This window comes from Oncorhynchus mykiss, chromosome 8 (genome assembly GCF_057628025.1).
Source record: "Oncorhynchus mykiss isolate SJ-2025 chromosome 8, ASM5762802v1, whole genome shotgun sequence".
NCBI classification, from domain to species: Eukaryota; Metazoa; Chordata; class Actinopteri; order Salmoniformes; family Salmonidae; genus Oncorhynchus; species Oncorhynchus mykiss.
This window is the reverse complement of record NC_143029.1, coordinates 54,406,019-54,433,231: the sequence shown is the minus strand read 5'-3', so window position 1 is coordinate 54,433,231 and position 27,213 is coordinate 54,406,019. Positions and strand designations below refer to the sequence as shown.

The 27,213-nt window shown below is 42.6% G+C and overlaps 1 protein-coding gene across 4 annotated transcripts; it reads left to right on the top strand.

Moving 5' to 3' along the window:
* Positions 1–1,723: 1,723 nt before the first annotated feature.
* Positions 1,724–25,445, top strand: LOC110530084 (septin-2B). 4 transcript variants are annotated; one of them, XM_021612883.3, is made up of 14 exons: positions 1,735–2,087; positions 2,506–2,736; positions 2,983–3,022; positions 3,952–4,066; positions 11,237–11,323; positions 11,547–11,670; positions 11,945–12,079; positions 12,188–12,305; positions 12,561–12,662; positions 13,493–13,638; positions 13,996–14,112; positions 15,276–15,336; positions 15,569–15,666; positions 24,011–25,445. In XM_021612883.3, exons 3-13 carry the CDS (start codon positions 2,999–3,001, stop codon positions 15,653–15,655), a joined length of 1,116 nt encoding a protein of 371 aa, XP_021468558.1. In that variant the 5' UTR covers positions 1,735–2,087; positions 2,506–2,736; positions 2,983–2,998; the 3' UTR covers positions 15,656–15,666; positions 24,011–25,445. The 4 variants fall into 4 exon arrangements, with proteins under 4 accessions (XP_021468560.1, XP_021468557.1, XP_021468558.1 ...); XM_090181963.1 differs by having other exon boundaries at positions 1,955–2,087; positions 13,996–14,079; XM_021612885.3 differs by lacking the exon at positions 2,506–2,736 and having other exon boundaries at positions 1,724–2,087; positions 13,996–14,079.
* The last annotated feature ends 1,768 nt before the right edge of the window (positions 25,446–27,213 follow it).

The window sequence follows — 27,213 nt, the reverse complement described above, 5'->3', positions numbered from 1 at the left end:
TCACTGGCCACTTTAATAATGGAACACTAGTCACTTTAATAAAATTTACAGATTTTCCATTACTCATCTCATATGTCTGCATGTACTGTATTTTATTATATTCTACTGTATCTCAGTCTATGCCGCTCTGACATTGCTCGTCCAAATATATATATATATATATATATATATATATATATATATATATATATATATATATATATATATATTTTATATTGTGTTATTGACTGTACGTTTGTTCATGTGTACCTCTGTGTTGTTGTTTTTGTCGCACTGCTTTGCTTTATCTTGGCTAGGTCGCAGTTGTAAATGAGAACTTGTTCTCAACTGGCCTACCTGGTTAAATAAAATAAAGGTGAAATATATATATATTTTTTTATTAAAAAATATATTTATATATTCTCAATCCCATTCCTTTACTTTATATTTGTGTATCTTGTTGTGAAATTGTTAGATATTTCTTGTTAGATATTACTGCACTGTTGGCACTAGAAACACAAGCATTTCGCTACACTCGCAATAACATCTGCTAAACACGTGTATGTGACCAATAAAATTTTATTTGATTTGACTTGAAATTGCTTCTACCTCAGATGGGCAACTGGTGGTCCGCACCCCATTTTGCACCCCACCCCCAGAACAAATTTTATTAAAAAAAATTGGAACTCAGTCGTGGTTCCAACTTACTGTTGCGAGTTAGAATAGTAGAATACACAAGGTCAAATGTAGAAATTTGGTTATCATGGTTAGACCGTCTGGAGGGCCCCCATTGATTTTGTCTTCAGTCTCACTCGGATATCATATTAAAAATTGCAAACATTTTTCACCACCCAATGGCAAAATGTGTAGAATTGCAGAACATTAGCTGTAACAAAGCTAATTTTCCTCTCTGTCCCATGGCACAACCTGTTCTCAGAGTATTTCGTATTATTCTGTAAGTAAAACCAGAATAGTCCTTTTATTACGCTTTGTTATGTTTCGTATGGTTTGTATTAATTTGTGGATGTCCGTCATCCATTCCGTAAGATATGTTACAAGTTGCAATTCATACAATATGTAATGAATTGCAATTTCTTACAATATGTTGCGAATTAGAAAAGCAAACAATAAGTTACGAATTTGCAAACCGTATTATGTTACAATTCAAATTTGTTGCTAAAGTTAGCTAGGTAGCTAGCTGGCTAACGTTAGCAAGGCTAATGTTAGGGTTAAGGTTAGGAGTTAGGTTGTGTTAAGGTTAGCTAAAATAATTAAGGTTAGGGGAAGGGTTAGCTAACATGTTGAAAAGTTGAAAAGTAGCAAGTAGTTGCTAATTAGCTAAAATGCAAACGTTGTCCGTGTTACACACTCATCCTCCCATCTTCCTTTTGTTTTGCCTTCAGTAACCTGTCTTAAGAAACCATATCAAAATGAACATGTCATATTTTTGTATGTTCTGGATTTACATGTCATGTCTAGTGTATGAGAACTGGATTTACTTTACTATGTAACATCTAGTGTATGAGTCCAGGTTGCATGGCAAAATTAGTATAATTATGTGAAATTAGTTATACATACGCAAAATCTTCTTTCCACCCCATGGCAAAATGTATATAATTTCTGCAAACATGCTTTAAAATGGCAACATCTTCTCTACACCGCATGGCAAAATGTGTAGAATTGCACGAAATTAACTCTCTAAGATAAAAATGTGTTTATCTCTCTGCTGTTACTAAAAGGTTTTGCTCGCAATGTGGTGGGGATGGATGTCGGTATGCAAGCAGTTGAGCCACTCATGATGAGTTTAGATTTTTTAAACTCTATGATAATGATGGTTGGCGATGACGTTGGTGGTGATGAATAGCGGTTGCATTACAAATTGTAAAGAAAATCGTTGGTAGTAGAATGACGTGTTCAATTTTATTGATAAGAAAAATCAATACATTATAAGAGGACCAATTTGGGGACAGTCAACGCCCAATGCATTCTGGTCCTTGTGCTGAAGAAGATCCGAAATTTGAGGTGTTGTTCGCCAGTCCGGCCTCCAAACCAATGACTGTATATGTGCACCTAACCCACACGGTTTTCTTTCAGTGACAATCAAAACGGTAAATATTGTATTTATTAGCAATATTCATGACATTTTAAACTGTCTCGTTGAATAAGATACGTTGCTTTAATTTTCTACCGCTTCCCAAATAGCTTGTTAGCAAAGTAGCTAGCTACTTGCTAATTAGTTGGCTAGTTTTCAATGCTTGCGTTTAGACACCTCGCCGGTTTAATGGTCAGTGTTGGATAGCTACCATTTGAAACCCCGTGATACAGTAATCAATTTACAGTTTGTCTACACGGCCCTGTTTGAAATACTTGTTTGCCAGCTAGCTTGAAGGTGTTGATAAGATCATGTTTTGTGATATTATTAGCGTTAAATTAACTAGGCATATTTAAGGTAACTGCAATGTTTAGTTGTATTTAATTCTTTGGGACAGCGCTTTCAACACCTAACGCTAGTTTTTTTTATTTCAGACTTCCACTGCTCCGCGTTGAACAAATAACAGTTCAGAGAGCAGTTAATGCGCTAACTAACTGTAGGAAGTTTTGTTATCGCTTCAAGCTTCTTTTTTTTATAGGTATACTGTAGTAGAAAAGGCACTAACTCACTAAATAAAAGAACAGAATGGAAAGTTGAATTCAAGTTAAAACCAACTTGTGTACATGCATCTGTGAAGTGAAAGCGCGTAACAACATCTTTGGAAGGTAAGGCTGTCAGTTATTTGAGGTTAGATATTCTTTCGGAAAGTCATTATTGAGCAGAAAGCAGACTTCCTGTCTCACGGTCCACTAAATCATGTAGGTAGGCTATCCTCCATTTTGTTGTACACTCGTCATTCTCTTCCAAGTTATAGCTAGGCCTATTGATATAGTATTTGCATGCTCTGCTAACAAACAAAAGAAACAGGAGTACGTTACAGTTGACATGTAATGTTCTCTGTTCTCTGGCAGGTTGAAAGAGTGCAAAATGTCTCAGGCTGAAAAAATTAAGGTACGTTCCCGACCCAGCATAAGAGGATGCTGCTTCCTCTCCGTTTATTTAATCTAAGTAATACTGTCAGGCTGTCCAATAATGATTTCAGAGGGAGCTTATTTTGATTAGGCCTATATAAACCGGATGTGAATCTGCTTTGGGAAAATCAGGATTTATTAGAATTAAACCATTGCAGACATTGAGTTTAAAAAAACAACAATTGAGCATAGAGGATGCAAATATTGTGTATAATCATCTTACCAGAGACATACTTAATTACAGAATGCATGGTCACGCTAGCAGATGCTTCCAGGCAGCTGCTTTCTTCATGACTCACTGTTGTGCCTTGACCTGGGTTGAAATGAGAACACTCCAATGTATGAGCTTAGCCTAGCTATTTTATAGTGACAATTTTTTTGTCACATACACCACGTACAGTAAAATGTTGTTTTGCAGGGGCAGCCATAGTAGTATGGCACCCCTGGAGTAAATTAGGGTTAAGTGCCTTGCTCAAGGGCCCATCGATATATTTTTCACGGTCTGCTCGGGTATTCGAACCAGCAACCTTTCGGTTACTGGCCACTAGGCTATCTGCCGCTCTAGATGTAATGCAATGTAATATATGCTCCTTCCTCACATCTGTTTATAAGCTGAATAGATAGGTTTAGGCATAACTTTGAAACACTTTGGTTAGACTGCATATTCTCCCTGGTTACGTACAGGCCTGTTAGAATGCAGGAAATCATGTTTTTGCAAAGAGATGGCAGAGACGAGACAGTCACCTCACCCAAAGGTCATTCGTGGACAGCTGTTTCTTTTGAGTAGTGGCCTAATTGCTGGTTTTAATCTTTGTTGCTGTGATTTACACAGCCCATGACAACATTTAAATTATGGTATTCCTGAGTTGAATGACTCAGATGCTCATGTTGTTGTCTCATGTATTACAGCAGGGTCAGTTCACCAACCCAGAGACCCCGGGGTATGTGGGCTTTGCCAACCTGCCCAACCAGGTGCACCGCAAGTCAGTCAAAAAGGGCTTTGAGTTCACCCTCATGGTAGTTGGTGAGTGTCATGATATTTGGAACTTAAGAAATGTCTGGTGTTTTTGTTTTGAGAGTATTCTATTGTTCGTATGTAGTATCGAGCCTTAGACAGAACGTCTACACCAGTTGTTTGAGCTTTGCATAAAACCACTTTGTGTCTTTGCTTGTCGGTGAGTGTCAGCCATTTTCTTGTTGCAGTTTTTTTCTCACTTCAGTAGAGATGAGTTTTGGCCTTCAAAGGGGAATGTGTGCCAAAATGATAATGTTCACACAGCTTTGTCAGATCATAACCATTTTAGGAATATAACAGCAAGCAATGCATATTAATAGGGTTGTCACGATACCAGTATCACAATACTATGATACCAGATTTTCCATGGCAAAAAAATAAAACCAGAATTAGACTAAACTCTATGGTCCTATAAAAACCTACTTTATGGAAAATTGTGAGTGCTATAGCTTGCAAAATAAACATGTGACAAAATAATGGTGCTTGTTTCTAATATCAGGACTGTTTTCCTCAAGAAATTAAATCGGCTTCATGTTTTGTTTCTTTGCCACGATACTTCAGAATATCGCAATACTGGTCTCGTGACAACCCACTATGCATTTCCTTGATTCATTTTGAGTTGGAAGGATAGCTTTTTTTCTTTGCCAAACATTCTATATATCTTTTTAACAGAAACAACTGTTTGTTCTAAGCATTTAAGCTATCACTTCATGCTGTCGACAGAATGGAATGTGACTTATTTGACCTTGTGCCCGGACAGTTAGCTAGTTGACATTTCCTTTTCCCATAGCCTCTCCTCACAAATAACATTACCCCCCCCCCTAATTTTTTTTGTCATTAAGCACTGTTCCAAATCGCCTCACTTCCTTTTAGAGTTTTTAACGTGAGTTTATGCATGTCCAGCATACGTGTGTGCCAGAGTGTTTGTGTCTGAGTGGGATATGTGTAGGATCATGTCAGAGGCCCCTGTTTAGGTCACCGTTGTGAGTCCAGCCTCTATATAAACGGATGGAGGCTGGGCGTCTCTGGGTCCTCTGATTTAACTGTGTGAAATGGTTGTCCTTTCTCTCTTCTCCCTCCATGTCTGCCTTAAAATAAACCAGAGTGGAATGTGTGCCTGAGGGGCAGCACCGGACAGGGCTCTGCTGAATAGAGAACAGAATAACAAATAAAATTATGAATAAAAACCACACAAGAACTACGATGACGGTTAAATACATGAGAATGCAAGTATATACAGTGTATTCGGAAAGTATTCAGACCCCTTCACTTTTTTACTTTACAGCCTTATTAAAAAATGTGTTTTTAAATTATTTCTCAATCTACGCACAATACCCCATAATGACAAAGCAAAAACAGGTTTAGAAATGTTTGCTAATTTATTGAAAATAAATTGAAATCACATTTACATAAGTATTCAGACCCTTTACTCAGTACTTTATTGAAGCACCTTTTGGCAGCGATTACAGCCTTGAGTCTTCTTGTGTATGACGCTACAAGTTTGGCACACCTGTATTTGGGGAGTTTCTCCAATTCTTCTCTAACAATCCTCTCAAGCTCTGTCAGGTTGGATGGGGAGCATTGCTTCACAGCTATTTTCAGGTCTCTCCAGAGATCGGGTTCAAGTCCTGGCTCTGGCTGGGCCACTCAAGGACATTCAGAGACTTGTCCTGAAGCCACTCCTGTGTTGTCTTGGCTGTGTGCTTAGGGTTGTTGTCCTGTTGGAAGGTGAACCTTTGCCCCAGTCTGAGGTCCTGAGCAGGATTTCATCAAGAATCTCTCTGTACTTTGCTCCATTCATCTTTCCCTTGATCCTGACTAGTCTCCCAGTCCCTGAAAAACATCCCCACAGCATGATGTTGCCTCCACCATGCTTCACCGTAGGGATGGTGCCAGGTTTCCTCCAGACGTAACGCTTGGCATTCACTCCAAAGAGCTCAATCTTGGTTTCATCAGATCAGAGAATCTTGTTTTTCATGGTCTGAGTCTTTAGGTGCCTTTTGACAAACTCCAAGCGGGCTGCCATGTTCCTTTTACTGAGGATTGGCTTCCGTCTGGCCGTTCTACCATAAAGGCCTGATTGGTGTAGTGCTGCAGAGATGGTTGTCCTTCTGGAAGGTTCTCCCATCTCCACAGAGAAACTATACAGTTCATTGCGTTCCTGGTCACCTCCCCAATCAAGGCCTTTCTGCCCTGATTGCTCAGTTTGGCCAGGCGGCCAGCTCTAGGCAGAGTCTGGAAGGGTCCAAAATTCTTCCATTTTAAGAATGATTGAGGCCACTGTTCTTGGGGACCAATGCTCCAGACATTTTTTGGTACCCTTACCCAGATCTGTGCCTCTACAGTCCTGTCTCGGAGCTCTAGGGACAATTCCTTTGACCTCGTGGCTTGGTTTTAAACATTTTTATTTTTATTTGTTAACTTATTGGTGATTTCGTAGATATCTTTTTTTAGTTTTTTGAATGTTTTCACTAAATAGGCCAAAGCTTTGTTACACAATTAAAGATCAATACACTGTATTTCAAACAGCTGGAATAATCTAAAGAATTAAGGGCTTGTAAAATATAAGCCATCAACCTTAAGACCCACTAAAAATAATGAAATAATATCAAAATAGTTTAACCTGCTTTTTTGCTTGTCCAATGAAAGTTACATTTTGTTTTGACTGAACCATGCACAACCACTAATAATGACCAACTTCTGGTAGCAGGCACTATAGAATATTAACACAAGTCTCATAAACAATCTCTCTAGCCTTTCGTCGTGACTCGCAGTTCCATTACATTAGTCATTGGACGAAGGTGTCTTGTGTAGAGGGGATTTTTTTTTTTTACATTAACACGCAACGCTTGCGATACGGTTTTGCATAAGGATCATATCTTTCATATCGGCGAGAAATCATTTTCAGTTAACAAAATGTTAAATTGATACACAGCTTTTTATAGGGTGGCCATATTTCTATATTACAGTGCTTGTTTCCGTAAAACAGATGGAAGACAGTGGGCTACCTATGCGAGTGGACTAGTTGGCTAGCTGTGTTTCCGAACACCTGTCTAAACGGAAGACTCCAGAAATACTGTATGTTGTCACTGAAAAATACTGTCTGCTACAACTGTGTTAACCGTGAACTATAAGTGTGTATTTTGCATTTTGTGAAATTAATTTGATATGAAAGTGAAGGGATTTATGTTTCTAGAACCGTACAGCAATTGAGAATCGATTCACATTTAGATGTAGTGGCTTCCAGAGCCTGTTCACTTTGTTTCAACATTAAAACACAGGTGGTCAACTAGCATAGGTAGTCCACTGTCTGGATAAGAAGATGCTTATTTCTCAGAATGAGAGTTCCTTATATAAATGTGTCTTTATGCTCATTGCACATTTTATAAAACCCACACTAGACAGCTAGCATATTAGTCTGGCTAAAATGCTGCTAGCGGTACTGCAATGCTGCGCATGACAAACTGAGCATTCATTGTCCACAATTATGTTCATTGATACTCCCATCTTATTAGGCTCTGCAGTGTTTTACATTTTGGGAGTTGAGACATAAAAAGGCTATTGTTATAAAGGTTGTTCTCCTCTATTACAGTAAAATAATGTCTCTGTGTTTAGGTGTCTATATGACTGATTTTTATGTTTGACCAAACCTCAAATGCAATAGCGATTTGAAACGGCTTGTCAGAGATGACGATGCTCTTTCGTCGTTGTTGTGAGCTGCAGGGGGAGGGGCTTGGTGTCTGTGTGCGAGTAGTAAGGTGCACACAGCACAGAAGGAGCAAATTATACGAGACCAAAAAGACACACTCATGAATTCAAACCTAGATTCTTCCAATACATGGGTTTGGAACATTGCGCTAAAACATATATATATATTGAATTAATTTGAATGTATATCGCCCAGCCCTACATGTAAACGGGAGTAATAGTGACCAGTAGCAGGATAAATACACTGCTCAAAAAAATAAAGGGAACACTAAAATAACACATCCTAGATCTGAATGAATGAAATACTTATTAAATACTTTTTTCTTTACAGAGTTGAATGTGCTGACAACAAAATCACACAAATTATCAATGGAAATCAAATTTATCAACCCTTGGAGGTCTGGATTTGGAGACACTCAAAATTAAAGTGGAAAACCACACTACAGGCTGATCCAACTTTGATGTCATGTCCTTAAAACAAGTCAAAATGAGGCTCAGTAGTGTGTGTGGCCTCCACGTGCCTGTAAGACCTCCCTACAACGCCTGGGCATGCTCCTGATGAGGTGGCGGATGGTCTCCTGAGGGATCTCCTCCCAGACCTGGACTAAAGCATCTGCCAACTCCTGGACAGTCTGGTGTGGCGTTGGTGGATGGAGCGAGACATGATGTCCCAGATGTGCTCAATTGGATTCAGGCCTGGGGAACGGGCGGGCCAGTCCATAGCATCAATGCCTTCCTCTTGCAGGAACTGCTGACACACTCCAGCCACATGAGGTCTAGCATTACTTGCATTAGGAGGAACCCAGGGCCAACCACACCAGCATATGGTCTCACAAGGGGTCTGAGGATCTCATCTCGGTACCTAATGGCAGTCAGGCTACCTCTGGCGAGCACATGGGCTGTGCGGCCCCCCCAAAGAAATGCCACCCCACACCATGACTGACCCACCGCCAAACCGGTCATGCTGAAGGATGTTGCAGGCAGCAGAATGTTCTCCACGGCGTCTCCAGACTGTCACGTCTGTCACGTGCTCAGTGTGAACCTGCTTTCATCTGTGAAGAGCACAGGGCGCCAGTGGCGAATTTGCCAATCTTGGTGTTCTCTAGCAAATGCCAAACGTCCTGCACGGTGTTGGGCTGTAAGCACAACCCCCACCTGTGGACGTCGGGCCCTCATACCACCCTCATGGAGTCTGTTTCTGACCGTTTGAACAGACACATGCACATTTGTGGCCTGCTGGAGGTCATTTTGCAGGGCTCTGGCAGTGCTCCTCCTAGCACAAAGGCGGAGGTAGCGGTCCTGCTGCTGGGTTGTTGCCCTCCTACGGCCTCCTCCACGTCTCCTGATGTACTGGCCTGTCTCCTGGTAGCGCCTCCATGCTCTGGACACTACGCTGACAGACACAGCAAACCTTCTTGCCACAGCTCGCATTGATGTGCCATCCTGGATGAGCTGCACTACCTGAGCCACTTGTGTGCGTTGTAGACTCCGTCTCATGCTACCACTAGAGTGAAAGCACCGCCAGCATTCAAAAGTGACCAAAACATCAGCCAGGAAGCATAGGAACTGAGAAGTGGTCTGTGGTCACCACCTGCAGAACCACTCCTTTATTGGTGGTGTCTTGCTAATTGCCTATAATTTCCACCTGTTGTCTATTCCATTTGCACAACAGCATGTGAAATTTATTGTCAATCAGTGTTGCTTCCTAAGTGGACAGTTTGATTTCACAGAAGTGTGATTGACTTGCAGTTACATTGTGTTGTTTAAGGGTTCCCTTTATTTTTTTGAGCAGTGTACTAAAGGTAAATACTAAAGGTAATCAATCTGTGGACTGTCATGCATCGAATCAATAATAATTTTTGTAGCAGTGTAGGTTGTCTGAGTGGGTTGAGACCTGTGGATGGGCATAGTCAGTGTGGATAGTCTGTGGGAGTGGGAGATCAGTAGTTGTTAGCACTTTAACAGTCTTATGGCCAGGGGATAGAAGCTGTTCAGGAGTCTGTTTGTCTGAGTCTTGATTCACCAGGACTGCCTGCCAGACGGAAGCATGGATAACAGTCCATGTCTCAGGTGGCTGTAGTCTTTGGCAATTTTCCAGACCTGTCTCAGACAGCAGCTGGTATGCATGTCCTGAATGGCTTGGAGCTCACCCCCAGTGATGCGCTGGGCTGTCCGGTCTTGCTGTTGCAGACGGTGCAGTTGCCGTGCCATCTGAGGGGCCATGCCAAATCGTTTCAGCCTCCTGAGGGAGAAGATGCGTTGCCGTGCCTTCACGACTGTTCTGGTGTGAGGACCATGTTAAGTCCTCAGTGATATGGACACAGGAACGTGACGCTCTTGACCCTCCACTGCGGCCTGTAGATTTTTTATTTTTTTGTAGTCCATCATCCTGTTGCCCTGGCACCACACTGCCAGTTTTCTCACCTCCTCCCTGAAGGCTGTCTTAACATTGTTGATCAGGCCTACCACCATCATGTCATCAGCAAACATGATGATAGATTGGGAGTTGTGTGTGGCCACAGTCGTGGTTAAATACCCCTGGGGGGGCCCCCGTGTTGAAGGTCAGCCTACTCTCACCACCAGTGGACAGCCTGTCAGGAAGTCCAGGATCCAGTTGCCGATGGAGGTGTTCAGTCTCAGGGTCCCGAGCTTGGAGGGCAATATAGTGTTGCACTGTAGTCGATGAACAGCATTCTCACGTAGGTATTCCTCTTCTCTAGGTGGGAGAGCGCAGTGTGGAGTGCAATTGAGATTGTATCGTCTGTAGATCTGTTGGTGGTAGGAGAGTTTGAAGATGCCTGCCACCTGGACAGCGAATGCTCTGAGTACGTGCCCTGGAATATCTGACCCCATAGCTTTGGGATTGTTAAACCTTGGTGATCTCGCTCTCCAAGGGCAACATGACGAAGTCCTCTAGGACGGCAGGGGCCCTTTCGTGTTTTTTTGGTCAGAGTGCATAAAATTCATTGAGTTTGTCTGGTAGAGGCATTGTTGAATAAATCACAACTAGTCTGTAGCCCCTGCTATATGCATTGAGCGTCAGTGTAATAGGTTTTTAACCTTGTTCCTAAATTTACCTTTTGTGTGCGGTAGCTCTGTCCTTTAGTTTAGCACGTACCTCTGTGTTAATCCAGGGCTTTTGATTGGGGAAGCAGCGACCCTTCACTTGAGCTTGTTGCATTTTTGACTAAGGAAAATGTTAGTCTTGTTTTACTGTGAGGTTCATGCTTTTCCCACGCAATGAAAGGCCTAATGTGTAGGAAGCTGCTTGGCTGCAAATGTAGTGTGCCCATTACATTGGGTATTTTGTGGAAAAAGGTTCACCCTGCACACATCTAATTGTAGATTTTTGTAGTATTTGTGGTTCGTAGACTCAAAGGTAATTGAGTATATTGCTTTACAGGCACAATAGTCTGTTCTTTTTGATTTTCTCTTTTTTTTATATATATTGATTCTGTGCGTTCTGTTTAGGTGAGTCTGGTCTGGGGAAGTCCACCCTCATCAACAGTCTGTTCCTTACGGATCTCTACCCAGAGAGAGTGATCCCCGGAGCAGCAGGTAATGGTTATACACACACAAACACACACCAAGGCCAAACTTTCTGCTAACTATCAAAACCAAATTTCTTCCTGCATAACCTAATGGGAGTCATTTTAAACAGATTACACCAAATCACCCCTCATTTAGTCAGTAAGCCTCAAGAGTATCTCAAAAGTTTTAAAAAAATAATTAAAAAAACATTTTCCTCTCCCCCTGGTCTCCTTTTCATTTTGTCCCACAGAGAAGATTGAGCGCACGGTTCAGATCGAGGCATCTACGGTTGAGATCGAGGAGAGAGGGGTGAAGCTCCGCCTCACCGTGGTGGACACACCTGGATACGGCGACGCCATCAACAGCCAGGACTGGTATGCCACTGCCCACCTTCTTCTTTTGTCCAACATGGAAATTGTTATTGTTGGAATATAGTTGAACTAACATTTTTATCGTTTTAAAAATATATTTTTCTAAAATTTGAAGGGATAGATAGTTCACATTTTAAAAGTTTAAGCTTAGTTTTACATGAGTTTCTGGACGTGGCAGACACCACTATCTAAAATGTCATTCCCCATTGCTCTACTCATGTCATACGGTGTTATATGGGTTGGCTTTTCTAACAGCTGCTGCTTCTCGTTTCTCCAGTTTCAGCACCATCATCGCCTACATCGACGACCAGTTTGAGCGCTATCTCCACGACGAGAGCGGTCTGAACCGACGGCACATCGTGGACAACCGTGTTCACTGCTGCTTCTACTTCATCTCCCCATTAGGCCACGGGTATACACACATTTTCAACATGTACTTTTTAACACCCCCCCCCCCCCCCCCCCCCCCCCCCCCCCCCCCCCCCAGTTCTTACACGCTCTCCCTTTCTCTCTCTCTCAGGCTGAAGCCTCTGGATGTACAGTTCATGAAGGCCATCCACAACAAAGTCAACGTGGTCCCTGTCATCGCCAAGGCCGACACACTCACCCTGAGGGAGAGGGAGAGGCTCAAGCGCAGGGTACGTTATAGCTCAACCTGACTCTAAAAAGTATACAATGGGAGAAGGTTTTTTTTTTTAAGTCGTCTCGCACAAGGGATGTAGATGTAGTGATCTTCCTTTCATATGATACAACTGCACCCATGTACTGCCTGTATTTGAATAATCCCTCTGGATTAATAAAGTACTATATATTCAATTTAATAGTTAAAGTGCAGCTAAAGTAAATAGCCCAAATTTTGTCTATATCCTCCATATTCCTGTGTGTGGCTGTAGATTCTGGATGAGATTGATGAGCACGGCATCAAGATATACCATCTCCCCGACGCGGAGTCTGACGAGGACGAAGACTTCAAGGAGCAGACGAGGATTCTCAAAGTAATCCCCACCTCCTTTTCTAGACTCGGTCCTGCCTCCATAAGGATTCTGAACCCCATTTGACATTTCAGCATACGGTGGGGTCTGAAAGTATTGGAATCCTTGATAAAGATGAGCAATAATAACTATCAAATAAATAATTTTAATACGGATCTATATTGTATGCACATCAAAAAAAATCTCAAATTATATTTTATACTAGTACAATTGTTCAGAGAAAGAGGTTTTGTTTTTAATAATTAATATTTTCTCTCAAAAAGGTAGGTGTCAATTGACACCCCTAAAGATTCTTATAAAGAAAGTAGTCAAAAGTGTATTATTTGGTCCAGTATTCCTAGCACTTGACTACATCAAGCTTGTGACGCTTTGCAGTTCTTCTTGGTTATGTTTCAGAGTTATTTTGGGCCAAATAGAAATGAACGATAAATAATCTATTGTCATTTTGTGGTCACTCTAATTGTAATTAAGAATGGAATGTTTCTAAACTCTTCTACATTAATTTTGATCCTACTATGATTACAAATAATCTTGAATGAATGGTGAAAAATTATAAATGAGAAAGTTAGAGGGTCAACAATTATACCCCCAAGACATGCTTAACTCCCCCTGTCATCTTTTATCTAGGGTGTCAATCATTTTGGTGACCGGAATTGAAATTGAGCATGGTTTCTTTGAGACTTTTACTACTGTTCCTGAAAGTTACTAGCAAATTTAAAATCAAAAGAAAACATACAACTTTACAAATAAGCTCAGAATGGTATGCAATCGCCACTGTCGCAAACATGCTATCTGTTTTGACCGTCAGCACCTGCTCTCTCTCCTCCCTCCAGGCCAGTATTCCCTTTGCGGTGGTTGGCTCCAACCAGCAGATCGAGGCCAAGGGGAAGAAGGTGCGGGGTCGCCTGTATCCCTGGGGTGTGGTGGAGGTGGAGAACCCCGAGCACAACGACTTCCTCAAGCTACGCACCATGCTCATGTGAGTGGGTGGGAGAGCGAGGGCCTGCGCTGGGTCATCCCCGGAGGGGCTCGCTCTGGTTTCTTCATATATAAAACTTGAATAGCAGCTTGAGAATCCCAACTTGAAATAGTGGCTTGGCGATTTAAAATTTAAAAAAAAATAATAACTCAATTTTTAAATTGAGTGTTTATGGTTGATTTGGCTTATACTACAAAAGCTGTGTCAGTTGTATAATATGTTGTCAATCCATTAAGTGTCAGTCATGAGCAGTGGCTGTCCCATCTCACATACTGCTTGGTGTTTCGCTTATGACGATCTTGAGTTGAGTAGTTGGTTTAGTGCTTGATTGATCGACTGACACCTATCCATCTACAGCACCCACATGCAGGACCTGCAGGAGGTGACCCAGGACCTACACTACGAGAATTTCCGTTCGGAGCGCCTCAAACGAGGCGGCAGGTTGTCCTCTCATGGTTACGTTCTGTCTCCTGCGTACGTACCGTTCTGTCTGCTTGCCTTTCTGTACCCTGCCTGCCTCCAAAACTTCCCATACGCAGTAATATAATATACAACCAAAGACACAAAGGCTTAATATAACAGAGCAGGTTGATGGTGTTGAGACATTTGTAACACAAGACTCATGTGTGGCTTGACTTTCTTGGATTTTAATGACTTATCTGGCTAACTAATACAGTGTCTCAGAGTCAGCCAGTTCCACTTATCTTGTGTTAATGTCTATCAAGAAGTGATTGGGCAATAGTCAGCATTGAAAGTAAATCTCCATGTGTTCATTAATATTACATGGTTGAAAAAACGAAAACATTTTAAGTTAAACTATAATTTTGGATGTACATTCTACAGCAATTTGACCTTGGTAGTGGGTTTGAGTTAGGCATGTATAGTCTGTGGGCAATTTTTTTAAAAATCTTTATGGTTTTCTTTTTTTAGTGGGCTATGGGGTTTTTAACCAGCATATAGGTTGTATTTGTAGTAGTATGGGTGGTAGTAGTAGTATGGGTATCATTTAACTCTAGGAGTGTGGACCCTTTGGATTCTTTGAGACCTTCCTCTATAGCCAATCCAGGAGAAGGGAGAGATTTTACTGCCTTCCTATTGGCTCACCATCAGCCCAATGATGGTCTGGTCTGTCCAATCCTCTGAGTGGACTGTTGGAGGTACTGTTTTCAATATGGGAGGTACCACTATCCTCCCTGTCTCACAACCTTGCTGCTCTCTTCTTGCTTCTGCAGCTTGCCCTCTTTCACTTTAACACCCAGCTTTCTACTTTTCTAGCCCACTAATCTGTTCTTTCTCTCTCTCACTAATTTACCTCTGGCTCTTTCTACTTTCTAAGTGTTGCTTTCGTCACGTCTGCTTAAATACTAGAAAGCTAGAAACTGCACCACACACAACCACCAGACGTGGGGATTTACCAAACTGTCTTCCCGAAGAGTTTTCACTCTTCCACCTTTCTGCTGATTCTATGAATGACAATGATATGCTTTTGAATACTGCATTTTCTTCTGAATGCACAAACTATGTAATAACTTGAAATGTATGAGATTTCCAGTGTTCATTTATGTGGATATTTATGGCAAGTCTCCCCAATGATTGTGCCTTGAGCCTAACTCAACAAATCTGTGTCCGTGTTACAGGAAGGGACCGGAGCCGGAGGAAATGGACAAGGACATGATCCTGCAGGAGAAGGAGGCTGAGGTGGGATAGCTAAGCATTCATATCCCTCTCTCACCACCTACCACTCACACTACCCTTATACTGTATACTTCCATTCAAATATCACTATTTTGAATAGCCCACCCACATTACCTCTTATATCCTCACTCTTAGTTGGACTGCAATACGTTTATTTCATGGGGGGGGGGGTTTAGCCAGGTACTCAGTGTTCTATGTTTTGGTATTAATGTTATGTTTATTTTGTTCTGTGCAGCTGAGGAGAATGCAGGAGATGATTACCAAGATGCAGGCCCAGATGCAGATTAAGCCTGATGGAGCGGGAGACGGCCAGCATGTGTGACACTCACCACGGTAAGAACAACACGTCCATTTTGACACTAAACACAGCAAACCCGTGTTATGAAAACTCAAATGTACACTATGGTATATTATGGACCTGTATGGCTCAGTTGGTAAGCGTGTGCAATGCCATGGTTGTGGGTTCAACACCTGTTGTAATCAAAATACACACAAAGATGATTTGAACTCGCTCTACGGTAAATCTCTTTGGATTAACTTCTTGACACACCCATCATGTTAGCGGGATCATTTTCATCAACACCCGCTGAATTGCCGTGTGCCAAATTAAATTACTAAAATGTTTTAATTTTCATGAAATCACAAGTGCAATATAGCAAAACACAGCTTAGTTTGTTGTTAATCCACCTGGCATGTCAGATTTCAATATAGCTTTTTGGCAAAAGCATGACAAGCGTTTATGTAAGAACATCTCTCAGTAGACAAAATATTACAAACACTAGCAGCCAAGTAGATTGGTCAGAAAAATAATAAATGAAATCGCTTACCTTTGATCTTTGGATGTTTGCACTCACGAGACTCCTAGTTACACAATAAATGTTCCTTTTGTTCCATAAAGATTATTTTGTATATCCAAAATACCTCCATTTGTTTGGCGCGTTATGTTCAGAAATCCACAGACTCGAGCGGTCACGACATCGCAGACAAATTCCAGATAGTATCCGTAATGTCCACAAACATGTCAAATGTCTTTTATAATCAATCCTCAGGTTGTTTTTACAATATATAATCGATAATATACCGGGACTGTGGCTTTTTCAATAGGAGAGGGAGAGACAATGGCTGCAAAACTCTGCGAACACCCAGCTATCCACTGACGCGATGTGATCTTTCTCGCTCATTTTTCAAAATAAAAGCCTGAAACTATGTCTAACGACTGACACCTTGAGGAAGCCATAGGAAAAGGAATCTGGTTGATACCCCTTTAAATGGAGGCAAGGCATCCAATGGAACAGAGCTGTCAGGAAAAACAGCACTTCCTTGTTGGATTTTCCTCAGGTTTTCGCCTGCAATATCAGTTCTGTTATACTCACAGACAATATTTTGACCGTTTTGGAAACTTTAGAGTTTTCTATCCTAATCTGACAATTACATGCATATTCTAGTTTCTGGGCCTGAGAAATAGGCAGTTTCAAATGGGTAAAAAAAATGTTTTTGCATTAAATGAAAATCCTGCCCCCTACACTCAAGAAGTTTTAAAGTGTCTGCTAGGTGGTATATATATATTTTTTTACTATACTGAACAAAAATATAAATGAATTATGCAAAAAAATCTGATTTTACTGAGTTAGCAGGAAATAATTTAAATTGATTAATTAGGCCCTATGGATTTCACATGACTGAGAATACAGATATGTAACTGTTGGTCACATACCTTTAAAAAAAGTAGCGGCGTGGTTCAGAAAACCCCAGTATCTGGTGTGACCACCATTTGCCTCATGCAGTGCGACACATCTCCTTTGCATAGAGTTGATCAATCAATCAATCAATCAAATTTATTTTATATAGCCCTTCGTACATCAGCTGATATCTCAAAGTGCTGTACAGAAACCCAGCCTAAAACCCCAAACAGCAAGCAATGCAGGTGAAGAAGCACGGTGGCTAGGAAAAACTCCCTAGAAAGGCCAAAACCTAGGAAGAAACCTAGAGAGGAACCAGGCTATGTGGGGTGGCCAGTCCTCTTCTGGCTGTGCCGGGTGGAGATTATAACAAAACATGGTCAAGATGTTCAAATGTTCATAAATGACCAGCATGGTTGAATAATAATAAGGCAGAACAGTTGAAACTGGAGCAGCAGCACAGCCAGGTGGACTGGGGACAGCAAGGAGTCATCATGTCAGGTAGTCCTGGGGCATGGTCCTAGGGCTCAGGTCCTCCGAGAGAGAGAAAGAGAGAAGGAGAGAATTAGAGAACGCACACTTAGATTCACACAGGACACCGAATAGGACAGGAGAAGTACTCCAGATATAACAAACTGACCCTAGCCCCCCGACACATAAACTACTGCAGCATAAATACTGGAGGCTGAGACAGGAGGGGTCAGGAGACACTGTGGCCCACTCCGAGGACACCCCCGGACAGGGCCAAACAGGAAGGATATAACCCCACCCACTTTGCCAAAGCACAGCCCCCACACCACTAGAGGGATATCTTCAACCACCAACATACCATCCTGAGACAAGGCTGAGTATAGCCCACAAAGACCTCCGCCACGGCACAACTTAAGGGGGGGGGGCGCCAACCCAGACAGGATGACCACATCAGTGACTCAACCCACTCAGGTGACGCACCCCCTCCAGGGACGGCATGAGAGAGCCCCAGTAAAGCCAGTGACTCAGCCCCTGCAATAGGGTTAGAGGCAGAGAATCCCAGTGGAAAGAGGGGAACCGGCCAGGCAGAGACAGCAAGGGTGGTTCGTTGCTCCAGAGCCTTTCCGTTCACCCTCCCACTCCTGGGCCAGACTACACTCAATCATATGACCCACTGAAGAGATGAGTCTTCAGTAGAGACTTAAAGGTTGAGACCGAGTTTGCGTCTCTGACATGGGTAGGCAGACCGTTCCATAAAAATGGAGCTCTATAGGAGAAAGCCCTGCCTCCAGCTGTTTGCTTAAAAATTCTAGGGACAATTAGGAGGCCTGCGTCTTGTGACCGTAGCGTACGTGTAGGTATGTACGGCAGGACCAAATCAGAGAGATAGATAGGAGCAAGCCCATGTAATGCTTTGTAGGTTAGCAGTAAAACCTTGAAATCAGCCCTTGCTTTGACAGGAAGCCAGTGTAGAGAGGCTAGCACTGGAGTAATATGATAAAATTTTTTGGTTCTAGTCAGGATTCTAGCAGCCGTATTTAGCACTAACTGAAGTTTATTTAGTGCTTTATCCGGGTAGCCGGAAAGTAGAGCATTGCAGTAGTCTAACCTGGAAGTGACAAAAGCATGGATTAATTTTTCTGCATCATTTTTGGACAGAAAGTTCCTGATTTTTGCAATGTTACGTAGATGGAAAAAAGCTGTCCTTGAAATGGTCTTGATATGTTCTTCAAAAGAGAGATCAGGGTCCAGAGTAACGCCGAGGTCCTTCACAGTTTTATTTGAGACGACTGTACAACCATTAAGATTAATTGTCAGATTCAACAGAAGATCTCTTTGTTTCTTGGGACCTAGAACAAGCATCTCTGTTTTGTCCGAGTTTAAAAGTAGAAAGTTTGCAGCCATCCACTTCCTTATGTCTGAAACACATTCTTCTAGCAAGGGCAATTTTGGGGCTTCACCATGTTTAATTGAAATGTACAGCTGTGTGTCATCCGCATAGCAGTGAAAGTTAACATTATGTTTTCGAATAACATCCCCAAGAGGTAAAATATATAGTGAAAACAATAGTGGTCCTAAAACGGAACCTTGAGGAACACCGAAATTTACAGTTGATTTGTCAGAGGACAGACCATTCACAGAGACAAACTGATATCTTTCCGACAGATAAGATCTAAACCAGGCCAGAACTTGTCCGTGTAGACCAATTTGGGTTTCCAATCTCTCCAAAAGAATGTGGTGATCGATGGTATCAAAAGCAGCACTAAGGTCTAGGAGCACGAGGACAGATGCAGAGCCTCGGTCCGATGCCATTAAAATGTCATTTACCACCTTCACAAGTGCCGTCTCAGTGCTATGATGGGGTCTAAAACCAGACTGAAGCATTTCGTATACATTGTTTGTCTTCAGGAAGGCAGTGAGTTTTTGCGCAACAGCCTTTTCTAAAATTTGAGAGGAATGGAAGATTCGATATAGGCCGATAGTTTTTTATATTTTCTGGGTCAAGGTTTGGCTTTTTCAAGAGAGGCTTTATTACTGCCACTTTTAGTGAGTTTGGTACACATCCGGTGGATAGAGAGCCGTTTATTATGTTCAACATAGGAGGGCCAAGCACAGGAAGCAGCTCTTTCAGTAGTTTAGTTGGAATAGGGTCCAGTATGCAGCTTGAAGGTTTAGAGGCCATGATTATTTTCATCATTGTGTCAAGAGATATAGTACTAAAACACTTGAGTGTCTCTCTTGATCCTAGGTCCTGGCAGAGTTGTGCAGACTCAGGACAACTGAGCTTTGAAGGAATACGCAGATTTAAGGAAGAGTCCGTAATTTGCTTTCTAATAATCATAATCTTTTCCTCAAAGAAGTTCATGAATTTATCACTGCTAAAGTGAAAGTCATCCTCTCTTGGGGAATGCTGCTTTTTAGTTAGCTTTGCGACAGTATCAAAAAGGAATTTCGGATTGTTCTTATTTTCCTTAATTAAGTTAGAAAAATAGGATGATCGAGCAGCAGTAAGGGCTCTTCGGTACTGCACAGTACTGTCTTTCCAAGCTAGTCGGAAGACTTCCAGTTTGGTGTGTCGCCATTTCCGTTCCAATTTTCTGGAAGCTTGCTTCAGAGCTCGGGTATTTTCTGTGTACCAGGGAGCTAGTTTCTTATGAGAAATGTTTTTAGTTTTTAGGGGTGCAACTGCATCTAGGGTATTGCGCAAGGTTAAGTTGAGTTCCTCAGTTAGGTGGTTAACTGATTTTTGTCCTCTGGCGTCCTTGGGTAGACAGAGGGAATCTGGAAGGACATCAAGGAATCTTTGTGTTGTCTGTGAATTTATAGCACGACTTTTGATGATCCTTGGTTGGGGTCTGAGCAGATTATTTGTTGCAATTGCAAACGTAATAAAATGGTGGTCCGATAGTCCAGGATTATGAGGAAAAACATTAAGATCCACAACATTTATTCCATGGGACAAAACTAGGTCCAGCGTATGACTGTGACAGTGAGTGGGTCCAGAGACATGTTGGACAAAACCCACTGAGTCGATGATGGCTCCGAAAGCCTTTTGGAGTGGGTCTGTGGACTTTTCCATGTGAATATTAAAGTCACCAAAGATTAGAATATTATCCGCTATGACTACAAGGTCCGATAGGAATTCAGGGAACTCAGTGAGGAACGCTGTATATGGCCCAGGAGGCCTGTAAACAGTAGCTATAAAAAGTGATTGAGTAGGCTGCATAGATTTCATGACTAGAAGCTCAAAAGACGAAAACGTCTTTTTTTTTTTTTGTAAATTGAAATTTGCTATCGGAAATGTTAGCAACACCTCCGCCTTTGCGGGATGCACGGGGGATATGGTCACTAGTGTAGCCAGGAGGTGAGGCCTCATTTAACACAGTAAATTCATCAGGCTTAAGCCATGTTTCAGTCAGGCCAATCACATCAAGATTATGATCAGTGATTAGTTCATTGACTATAATTGCCTTTGAAGTAAGTGATCTAACATTAAGTAGCCCTATTTTGAGATGTGAGGTATCATGATCTCTTTCAATAATGACAGGAATGGAGGTGGTCTTTATCCTAGTGAGATTGCTAAGGCGAACACCGCCATGTTTAGTTTTGCCCAACCTAGGTCGAGGCACAGACACGGTCTCAATGGTGATAGCTGAGCTGACTACACTGACTGTGCTAGTGGCAGACTCCACTATGCTGGCAGGCTGGCTAACAGCCTGCTGCCTGGCCTGCACCCTATTTCATTGTGGAGCTAGAGGAGTTAGAGCCCTGTCTATGTTGGTAGATAAAATGAGAGCACCCCTCCAGCTAGGATGGAGTCCGTCACTCCTCAGCAGGTCAGGCTTGGTCCTGTTTGTGGGTGAGTCCCAGAAAGAGGGCCAATTATCTACAAATTCTATCTTTTGGGAGGGGCAGAAAACAGTTTTCAACCAGCGATTGAGTTGTGAGACTCTGCTGTAGAGCTCATCACTCCCCCTAACTGGGAGGGGGCCAGAGACAATTACTCGATGCCGACACATCTTTCTAGCTGATTTACACGCAGAAGCTATGTTGCGCTTGGTGATCTCTGACTGTTTCATCCTAACATCGTTGGTGCCGACGTGGATAACAATATCTCTATACTCTCTACACTCGCCAGTTTTAGCTTTAGCCAGCACCATCTTCAGATTAGCCTTAACGTCGGTAGCCCTGCCCCCCGGTAAACAGTGTATGATCGCTGGATGATTCTCAAGTCTAATACTGCGGGTAATGGAGTCGCCAATGACTAGAGTTTTCAATTTGTCAGAGCTAATGGTGGGAAGCTTCGGCGTCTCAGACCCCGTAACGGGAGGAGTAGAGACCAGAGAAGACTCGGCCTCTGACTCCGACCCGCTGCTTAATGGGGAAAACCGGTTGAAAGTTTCTGTCGGCTGAATGAGCGACACCGGTTGAGCGTTCCTACAGCATTTCCTTCCAGAAACCGTGAGAAAGTTGTCCGGCTGCGGGGACTGTGCCAGGGGATTTATACTACTATCTGTACTTACTGGTGGCACAGACGCTGTTTCATCCTTTCCTACACTGAAATTACCCTTGCCTAGCGATTGCGTCTGAAGCTGGGCTTGTAGCACAGCTATCCTCGCCGTAAGGCGAGTACAGCGACTGCAATTAGAAGGCATCATGTTAATGTTACTACTTAGCTTCGGCTGTTGGAGGTCCTGACGAACCGTGTCCAGATAAAGCGTCCGGAGTGAAAAAGTTGAGTAGGAAAAAACAAAAATATAAACGGTAATTAAAAAGTAAAAACCGTAAATTTGTCAGGTAGCAAAACAGGTTGGCAACAAAACGCACAGCAACTCAAAAACAAGTCTGCAAGTCGTGACCGGATCATGCTGTTGATTGTGGAATGTTGACCCACTCCTCTTCAATGGCTGTGTGAAGTTGCTGGATATTGGCGGGAACTGGAACATGCTGTCATACATGTCGATCCAGAGCATCCCAAACATGCTCAATGGGTGACATGTCTGAGTATGCAAGCCATGGAAGAACTGGGACATTTTCAGCTTCCAGGAATTGTGTACAGATCCTTGCGACATGGGGCTGTGCATTGTCATGCTGAAACATGAGGTGATGGCGGCGGATGAACAGCATGACAATGGGCCTCAGGATCTCATCACAGCATCCCCGTGCATTCAAATTGCCATTGCTAAAGGCAATTGTGTTCGTTCTCTGTAGCTGATCCCTGCCCATACCATAACCCCACCGCCACCATGGGACACCCTCTTCACAACGTTGACATCAGCAAACCGCCCACCCACACAATACCATACACGTGGTCTGCGGTTGTGAGGCCGGTTGTACATACTGTCAAATTCTCTAAAACGACATTGGAAGCAGCTTATGGTAGTGAAATGAACATTAAATTCTCTGGCAACAGCTCTGAACATTCCTGCAGTCAGCATGCCAATTGCACGCTCCCTCAACTTGAGACATCTGTGGCATCATGGCGTGACACAACTGCACAGATCGCAATTTGCTGGGGTGGTTATCAAACTTATTTTTTGGGGTCATGGCAGGGTAGTGTTCATTTTTGGGGGGGGGTTAACATTTGCTCTTGCAGCTTTTACTAGACTTAACAAAAATATAAACACAACATGCAGCAACTTCAAAGATTTTACTGAGTTCCAGTTCATAGTCCCCCCCCCCCCCCCCCCCCCCTCAGACAATTCTGCAGGTGAAGAAGCCAGATGTGGAAGTCTTAGGCTGGCGTGATTACACGTGGTCTGCGGTTGTGAGGCCGGTTGGATATACCTATGTAATGTTGTTTAATCATCTTCTTGATATGCCACACCTGTCAGGTGGCTGGATTATCTTGACAAAGGAGAAATGCTCACTAACAAGGATGTAAACAAGTTTGTGCACAAAATTTGAGAATTTTTGTACATATGGAAAATGTCGTGCAACTTTTATTTCACTCCTGAAACATGGGACCGATGCTACGGTTTGCATTTTATATATTTGTTCATTGCCTAATGAAAGTATTCAGACCCCTTTTTCCACATTTTGTTACGTTACAGCCTTATTCTAAAATGGATTAAAAAAAGTTTTTTTGAAATGTTTGCAAATGTACTAAAAATAAAAAATGTACCTTACGTATTTAAACCGTTTGCTATGAGACCCTAAATTGAGCTCCGGTGCATCCTGTTTCCATTGATCAGGATGATTGGTTGGAATTGGTAAATTCAATTGATTGGACGTGATTTGGAAAGGCCCACGGCTGTCTGTCTGTAAGGTCCCACAGTTGACAGTGCATGTCGGAGCAAAAACCGAGCCATGAGGTCGAAGGAACTGTCCCTAAACTATTTTTAATACATTTTTGAATAAGGCTGTAACCTAACAAAATGTGGAAAAAGTCAAGTGGTCTGAATACTTTCCGATGGCATCAGATGTACTCAATCAGAATTATTGGTCCCTTTTTTTAGTCTGAATTCATATAAATGGAACATTAGGAAGTACAAGTCCTTATGTATCACTTTTGTCTTTCCCTGCAGGTTTTCAAGCTGTTATTTGAGCTTGACCAGAGATGGAGGGATTGCAGAAGAGAAGGGAGTGAAAACAAGAGCAAGATAACTGGTCCTTGTCTCATTCTGCTTGCTACTATATTTAGTTTATTTCAGTCCTACTTGGGATCATTTTGAATTCTTTATTTTTTGTTTTTGTATCTAAGCAGTATTACATTTTTATATTTACACACATTTTCTTTATAATATTCCAAATGGCTCATTATTCATTTGTTCCATTCTATTGGAATGGACCATGCCAGATAGTCATCAAATGAAGAATAACTCTTTTAACCAGGGAAATGCTTTCATTATAGAACCATTGTTCTTTATTACATTTTTTTTCTGTTGAGAAAGCCAAAAGTTGCTGCTGCTCCTCAGTACTGTCATAGCCAAGTCTTTACACTCGGCCTCCGCTAAAACCACTCAGGAACGGTCGATCGTGTTACTTACTGTGGCTCCGCATTACGAGTGGGAAAGGCCAGCTTACTGTGAAAGTTAGCAACGCTCTTCTCTTTCGTGGAGCCAGACAGCTAAAATTGTATTATTATTATTTTTTTCCCTCTAGTGGTTGTCATGCCAATGTTAAAATATCTTTAAACAATAGTCTTTGAAAAGCAGCATAAAGATGTTTCCTTATTGCTAGGATTCGTTGACCGTGTTCTCGTTCTCCTACTCCCTCGCATGCAGCTCTTAACCCAGTCTGAAGTGTCTGAAATATGACTGAAATACATGACACTGTGACCTTCCCAGTTATCCTGTAGCCCTGAACCAATGAAGGAGACATACCTTGGTGTTTTTTACTGCATGTGCCTCTATGAATACTGAGCCTGTAAAGTGTCTCAGAGTAGGAGTGGCAATCTAGGATCAGTTAAGCCTTTTAGATCATAATGAATATGGTTCTATAGACTGGGGGGGACGCAATCCTAGATCAGCACTCCTACTCGGAGACGCTTTATGACAGCCCCCAGGTTTTAACATATTACAAAGTGAATTGATGTTTTAGGCAAAAGTCCTAGCGAACTAAAAGTAAATTGAATTACTGTGATGTTCAAACCAGGCCTATGCATCGAAAAGGACTTTGCTTTTCCTCATGGCCCCCAGTAATATTGATTGTTGAATTAAGTGCATCCAGAGGGTTGTGGAGTTCGTGCTGTAAAGCCCATGCTGTACTTGGTGTAATATGATATCCATATCCTTCTATTCTTTATGGCTGAGTGTCAATGGGTTAAGACTGAAAAGTGGATGACGTTTGGATGTTGGACAGGCCCAGTTAGTTGCTATGACCGCTTGCCTGGTCATTGTGATGACCTAGTTCGCAAGCCGAGTCAGTTATTAACATTCCTGTTTCTGCTGTTTTATCCAATGACTATCAAATAAAACCTTTGACGTATGCCATCTTGTAATAAAGTTTATATTAAAGCTAGATTCTAGTTTGCTTCATTTGTCATTTTACAAAAAACCAAATCCCGATCCAATGTTCCTATATGTATCGTTAATATACACTGCTCAAAAAAATAAAGGGAACACTTAAACACACAATGTAACTCCAAGTCCATCACACTTCTGTGAAATCAAACTGTCCACTTAGGAAGCAACACTGATTGACAAATTTCACATGCTGTTGTGCAAATGGAATAGACAACAGGTGGAAATTATAGGCATTAGCAAGACACCCCCAATAAAGGAGTGGTTCTGCAGGTGGTGACCACAAACCACTTCAGTTCCTATGCTTCCTGGCTGATGTTTTGGTCACTTTTGAATGCTGGCGGTGCTTTCACTCTAGTGGTAGCATGAGACGGCATCTACAACCCACACAAATGGCTCCGGTAGTGCAGCTCATCCAGGATGGCACATCAATGCGAGCTGTGGCAAGAAGGTTTGCTGTGTCTGTCAGCGTAGTGTCCAGAGCATGGAGGCACTACCAGGAGACAGGCCAGTACATCAGGAGACATGGAGGAGGCCGTAGGAGGGCAACAACCCAGCAGCAGGACCGCTACCTCCGCTTTTGTGCAAGGAGGAGCAGGAGGAGCACTGCCAGAGCCCTGCAAAATGACCTCCAGCAGGCCACAAATGTGCATGTGTCTGCTCAAACGGTCAGAAACAGACTCCATGAGGGTGGTATGAGGGCCCGACGTCCACAGGTGGGGGTTGTGCTTACAGCCCAACACCGTGCAGGACGTTTGGCATTTGCCAGAGAACACCAAGATTGGCAAATTCGCCACTGGCGCCCTGTGCTCTTCACAGATGAAAGCAGGTTCACACTGAGCACATGTGACAGACGTGACAGTCTGGCGACGCCGTGGAGAACGTTCTGCTTCCTACAACATCCTCCAGCATGACCGGTTTGGCGGTGGGTCAGTTATGGTGTGGGGTGGAATTTCTTTGGGGGGCTGCACAGCCCTCCATGTGCTCGCCAGAGGTAGCCTGACTGCCATTAGGTACCGAGATGAGATCCTCAGATCCCTTGTGAGACCATATGCTGGTGCGGTTGGCCCTGGGTTCCTCCTAATGCAAGTAATGCTAGACCTCATGTGGCTGGAGTGTGTCAGCAGTTCCTGCAAGAGGAAGGCATTGATGCTATCGACTGGCCCGCCTGTTCCCCAGACCTGAATCCAATTGAGCACATCTGGGACATCATGTCTCGCTCCATCCACCAACGCCACGTTGCAGCACAGACTGTCCAGGAGTTGGCGGATGCTTTAGTCCAGGTCTGGGAGGAGATCCCTCAAGAGACCATCCGCCACCTCATCAGGAGCATGCCCAGGCGTTGTAGGGAGGTCATACAGGCACGTGGAGGCCACACACACTACTGAGCCTCATTTTGACTTGTTTTAAGGACATTACATCAAAGTTGGATCAGCCTGTAGTGTGGTTTTCCACTTTAATTTTGAGTGTGATTCCAAATCCAGACCTCCATGGGTTGATAAATTTGATTTTCATTGATAATTTCTGTGTGATTTTGTTGTTAGCACATTCAACTATGTAAAGAAAGTATTTAATAAGAATATTTCATTCATTCAGATCTAGGATGTGTTATTTTAGTGTTCCCTTTATTTTTTTGAGCAGTGTAGTTTACCATGCCAGGGTAAGCCGACAAGAAACACAGCCCTTATTTTAAGTGTATTTAAAATCCCCTGTGCGGAACATGAAGGGTGGAAAAACGATTGGAACCATTTTCCTGTTTGACCGCT